We start from the raw sequence: 6,000 nt of genomic DNA, 5'->3' as shown, positions 1-6,000 counted from the left end.
GCTGATCAAATCGAACTCTGTAGGAGGGTAGCACCGTCAGTGCATCTCATGTGGTGCACTGTAGGCATTACTTCAGGTTCTTTGCAGCGTCTCTTTATTCCCCTAACTGAAACCCTTTTCATTCCCTTTATACTGCATCTCCATTCATATTCTCTTTCCTCCATCTTACCTTCCACCCTCTCCTAAAATCTGATTAATAATCTAACTGAGGTTTCCCTCCTGTAATACCTTGCAAACCTTTTCACTGTTAATTTCTGTTCCAGCACTTGGCCCTTGTCCTAATTCTATATTCTACTTAAATCCTAACCTTTATCTTTAAAACTCTCCTCCTTGGAAAGGGATACGATAAACTTAAAAACAAATTTGAACATGTCATAGCTGGACAGTCTCAGCTTCTGGGGCTATTGAATCAACAAAGTCTGACGTGGTGAAATTTTTCATGAGGCATGTGGAACTAGCAAAACAGGTTTTCATACCCTCCACAGTGAGGGCTAGACGTGTTGCAGTCACCTGAAGAGCAAAGCAACAAGACTGACAGTCACTAACTAGTATAGTATAGTTGGAGCCTCATGGAACTTACTGGTTTTAACATGATTTGAATTATCTCTTGAATGCTAAGTGCCTAGTAAACTATACCTCTGATAGAAAAAGACCCAAATTGCCTTTGGCCAAGGAAACTCATGCAAACAAAGGTTATGTCAATAAAGAATTAATATCTAAAAAATACAGTTGCCAAACATCCTAGAAGAGGTTGGAGGTAACCTGCTGAGTTCCCAATTCAATTCTGGACTTGAAAACATGCTCACCTGATCAATATAACCATTCATTCTGCCTTCTGTGATCATCTGACTTGCTATCTTTTCAGCTTTTGCAGGAGAAATCTGTAAGAGTGCTCCCAGCTCTGTGAATGTTATGTTGTTATATAATTTGCTGGCAGCCAGTAAGTTGTGCTCAGTTACAGCTCTGTCTAAAATGGTTGAACCTGAAAAGAAAAATGATATTGTTATTGTACAATAAAGTTTCATACATACTTACCTGCAGATATATACTTAGCTATAGACTCCGTCGTCCCCGATAGAAATTCGAATTTCGCGGCACACGCTACAGGTAGGTAGGTCAGGTGATCTACCGGCCTGCCGCTGGGTGGCAGGAATAGGAACTATTACCTTCTAAGGACAGATTTTTCTCTTCCACCTGTCTCCTGAGGGGAGGCTGGGTGGGCCATTCAATCGTATATATCTGCCAGGTAAGTATGTATGAAACTTTATTGTACAATAACAATATCATTTTCATACATTCAACTTCCCTGTCAGATATATACTTAGCTGATTGGCACCTTTGGCGGTGGGTAAGAGACAGCTAATTACTGATTAGACAGGTAAACAACATACGTTGTAGGTAATAAATAAATAAAACCTTGGTTCCTATGTGTTTAGACGAAGGGTTGACCTCCTAGCTATTGCTAGGAGTCTGCTTCGTCTCAAGAGCCTCAGCGAGGATGTGACCAATGGCTAAGAGTTCTTGTAGATCTGTCAATGGGTCTTATCCACTTACTTGACAGAATCTAATGGTTATTTGTCAAAGGGGTCCTATCCACTTACATGACAAAACACCTATGCCTACTGGCATAATTAAGGAGCACAACACCGATCCCGATCACCTGATCCTAACACGAGGGTTTGTGCTTAATTTGAAAAGAGCTATCCCCAAACTCATTTCAAATAACCCAAAGAAAATAGTATACTTATGTTAAAATAAAATTTTTTAACTCACTAGTTAAGGATCAGTGTCGGCTCCCTATCCCAGCAACGTATCCGTAGACACGTAACCAAGAGAGAAGGATCTCTCATAGGTCAACTTGACCTCCTTCGTGCAAAGAGAAGACAACACAGAGTTGCATCTCCCGTAAATTACAGCTAATATGTCTCTCACGACATATTGTTATGGAAAGAACAAGAATTGTTAAAAGCTCGCACTTCAAGCGCTTTTAATTCTCAGCTGTTTGAAGGAATCATCAAGTTACTTAAGAAGTGCTTTAGAGATCACACTGTTCCAAAGAAGACCAGGGCTTTCTTTGAAATTGATCTCTTCTGGATGAAGCCTAGAGCCTGGCTTGTGCCTGGCTGGCGCCTCGCGCCTGGCTGGCGCCTCGCGCCTGGCTGGCGCCTCGCGCCTGGCTGGCGCCTCGCGCCTGTCTGACGCCTCGCGCTTGGCTGGCGCATGTTGCTTGCCTGGCGCCTGGCTAGCGCCTTGCGCCTGCCTGGAGCCTCGCGCCTAGCGCCTGGCTGACTTCTCCCCACTTGCTGGAGCTTCGAGCTTGTTAAAGAGTCTCGAGGAAACTGGCGATGCCCACATCGGACACTTTTTCCGATTTATTTGCCTCTAGCGCATCTGCGCCAGGCTGGAGGCACGCTCCTTCTCCTCATCAGACAATGACAGTGGTTTATTTGGACTGTCTTCCTCTGGCGTCTTTACGCCTGTTCTGGTATTTTGGCGCCTGATTGGCGCTACATTGTCCGAAAGTCCTTAACATCCACAATCGTTTATCAGGAGACTGGAGAAGGGTGGAAGAAATTCTTTCACTTTGAGCTTTTGGTCTCTCCGGTAAGGGGAGGTGATTGTCATCAGCTACATCCAGTAGACGATAGGATATCTAACCGTACGAGAGATAAGAGTCTTCCTCCGAGGAGGGTCCTTCATGAATACTTCCGTGCTCACGAGATCTCTTCTTACATGTTGAAGGGGTGTCTCGTTGCAGAATCTTCCCTATCCTTGCCCGAAGGAAGGGAAAAAGCCTGGAAGTCGAAGGAGACTCCGAGCTGAAATTGGGAGTACTCCTGATTTCTAGCTCTTTATTGTATCCCTCTGAACACCTTCTGGGAAGCATTTCGAGCCGTCATCGCATACCAAAGACTCTGTAGGCAAACGTTTGAACCATTCTACTGTAGATGAAAACGTAAGTACTCTGCCTGGACAACGAAACCTCTATCTGAAAACATTGAATCAGGAATAGGGGGTTTCAGTTCTTTTGCTAGACATACTATGCTGGCAAGAACCCATTGTCTAGTCTCCATAGAATCTGATGCGAGATTCCAATGCTCAAAAAATTCACTTGTCTTCTTGGTCGTTTAGGACCCAGAGAAACAAAGAATTCCCTCACAAAAATTTCTCAAAGAAGTTTGATGAGGAGCAGTTCCATCTTGTCGGAACATGGAATCTGTGGCCACAAAAAAGATCCCATTAGGAGTACATGATATCCTACTCTTGTCATATTAAGGTATATATCGTATAAGATCCCGAAGATCTTAATCCTCTGCTATCTCCAATTCCCTTTGTAGAGACAGAGTATAGCCTTTTACTGCGTTCTTTGATAGCAAGCTATATACAAAGGTGATTCTTCCCTCTGAAAGGGAAGAAAAAACCGCTATGTGGTTCACAGAGGTATCGGAAGAGGACAGTTTCCTCATTCCCTCTAGCACGATCTGCAGCAATTCTATGTCTTAGGCCATGACTATTGTCATCTACCTTGAAAAATCCTCTCATTTATGTCACTTCGGTCAGTCTGCATGCAGACAGACTCAGAGTGGAGAGGTTGTTAAGGTCCATTTAATAATAGATGCTGATAGAATATCCAGACTCTCTTGGAAAAGACTTCCAAAAACATGCTGTGAGAAGAACGTGACCTCTGTGAATCCAACCTCTCTGAAGCCAAAATGAGGCATAAAGTATTATCCTCTCTTTCTTTGACGCCCTTTATCTTAAATTCTGTAAAGAATTTATATTTATATTTATATTTAGGGGAAAAAAAGACTATAGTATATTCCCCTTTCTATAAAATAAAGATGGCGTATATTGCTACCTCTCTTGGTTCGAGGAAAAGGAAGCATTCTATAGGAAGCCTGTTCGTCTTCTACCTTGCTAAGAGATCTATGAAGAAGACTTTCCGCAGGTTCTCACAACTCTTTCCAATAAATGTTAGACATACGTTAACAGTTATTATCGTCGATCGAGAAGGTTCTCACGGACATGAAATATCTTGCATCGAACCTCTTAAGGATCGTTACGTTCCCTGTCTGTTTTCCAAATAGGTTCTCTTTTTTAACGCGAACAGGAGCGAAAAAAGAGATTCTCGATGCTCTTAGCGATATGAGAGAGTCGTGGAATTGGCCTAAGTGATAAAAAGGGTAACGAAATCAGGAACGATTCTTGCCGTTACCGAGCCTGCTGTCCGAGAGGCTACTGGATTCTTAGGTTAATAACTCGCTAAAACGAGAAAATATCTTGGATGGTGCTCTTGGCCCATTGCTTCAGGCTGGCGCTTCTGGCGCAATTTTGCGCTAGGCTGGCGCTTCTGGCGCAATTTTGCGCCAGGCTGGCGCATTCCTGGCGCATTGCGCCAGGTTGGCGCTTCTAGCGCTTTGCGCCCGGCTGGCGCTTTCTTCTAATTCTCTTTATGTTATGTGTCAGAACATCTGTGCCTTTATGGTACCCGACCTCCTTTCACATGTTAATTCCGTTCTTAGTAGGAAAAAACTCTTATATACGAAGTATAGTCCATTCAGGGAAACCATTTCTGCCACGAAGAGAATGTTTCCCATCCCACTCATCCATCTTCTCTTGAGCAATATCCGATTCTTAAAAGGTTGTGTGCGTTTCTCGAAAGACTTGACCATACCGTAGTCTTAAAGTGAATTCTCTACTACATCCATCTTCTCACTAAGCATGTATTCTAATAACGCCATGGCGTTTGCGTAAGCATGAGAGCATTATAATAATAATAATGTTCTACTGCTTAGAATCCTTTAATAATGTTACCTACGGTAAACAGCATTGAAAGGTTATAATATCTTTCTTATTGAAAGCTTCTTAGCAAAAGGCAGACAATATTTTATTTGTGTTAGCTTAACTATCTCCTCCATTCGAGACTAAGTCCATGATTGTGGGGGGATATACGGTTAACCATTCGATCCCGTTGGAGAGAGAGATGTAATAGGCTAATCATGACCGAGAACCGGATGGTACTGTATTCAGTATTGGCCTTAGAATGACAGCCCGGCAGTCTCGCTCGCTGCCTGACTGCATTCATCATGAGTTGCCAGTTACTTCATTCAATGAAGGAATATAATACAATTATTCTCGAGCCTAAGGAAGCTCTTAATAATGCAAATTTAAGCCAAACAACCTTTGTTAAATACGAAGCTGAGTAGGTATTGTCGTAACAAACCTTTTAAGCGAAGTCCTTACCAGGAAAAAACCTGTAAGGATATAGATAATTCCGTAGCGAACCACAAAGGCAACTCTGGTATGGTATATGACTTGTCATTCAGTAATCGTATACAGCAAGTCTTGCTACTACATTCTTTCCTCTCCGATCCAGAGAGAGAAAAGGAAATCTTGCCCTCTTCGTTCTTTTCGTCAATAAACACGAATTAGTATTAGTCAAAAAGAGATCGCAATGAAAACTCTAGGATCGAAGAGAATCCTCAAATTTTTATTCTCTTGGATATAAGGCCGTATTCTATGCCTCTATTATTTGGAAGAGCCTCTAATCAATGAATGAGAGCTCGTACAAATCTTGTTTAATTTTCAAACGATCCTGAGAAAAAACTCTATCATCATCTAAGTCCTCCTGACAAGAATGACGGCCGCCTGTGCGACATATTGCATTCTTCTCAGGAGACAGCTGTGCTTGCGGCAGATTTCCACCCGAAACGGACATATCGTGAACAGGACGACGGCCGCCTGTGCGGCACCTTTCGTCTCTGTCCAGAGAAATCCGCTCCTGGTCCAAATCATAAAGAGACGCTTCCTGGTTGATTTCTCCGTATGATTCTTTTGAGGAAGATCTTGGCGCTTGGTGCTTAACCGTTGCCGAAAGTTTGGTTTGTTCAATGCGCTTGGACGTATCTGTCCGTCTCGGACCGTGTCGTCTGTCCGAGCTGTCCACCTATGGAACTTGGCGCTTGGCTGGTGTCATTCCAGTACGACACCTCTACCTGT

At 43.0% G+C, this 6,000-nt stretch overlaps 1 protein-coding gene across 1 annotated transcript in view; it reads right to left on the bottom strand.

The window, feature by feature from the left end:
• The window catches only part of LOC135220609 (COP9 signalosome complex subunit 4-like), a 123,352-nt gene that overhangs the window by 42,937 nt on the left and 74,415 nt on the right, over positions 1-6,000 (bottom strand). The window contains exon 8 of the mRNA XM_064257912.1: positions 807-982. Coding sequence (XP_064113982.1) covers positions 807-982 — 176 coding nt within the window. The remainder of the gene's footprint in view (positions 1-806; positions 983-6,000) is intronic.

Source organism: Macrobrachium nipponense, chromosome 2 (genome assembly GCF_015104395.2).
Source record: "Macrobrachium nipponense isolate FS-2020 chromosome 2, ASM1510439v2, whole genome shotgun sequence".
Classification (NCBI taxonomy): Eukaryota; Metazoa; Arthropoda; class Malacostraca; order Decapoda; family Palaemonidae; genus Macrobrachium; species Macrobrachium nipponense.
The sequence above is the reverse complement of the archived record's forward strand: the minus strand, read 5'-3'. Positions and strand labels throughout refer to the sequence as shown.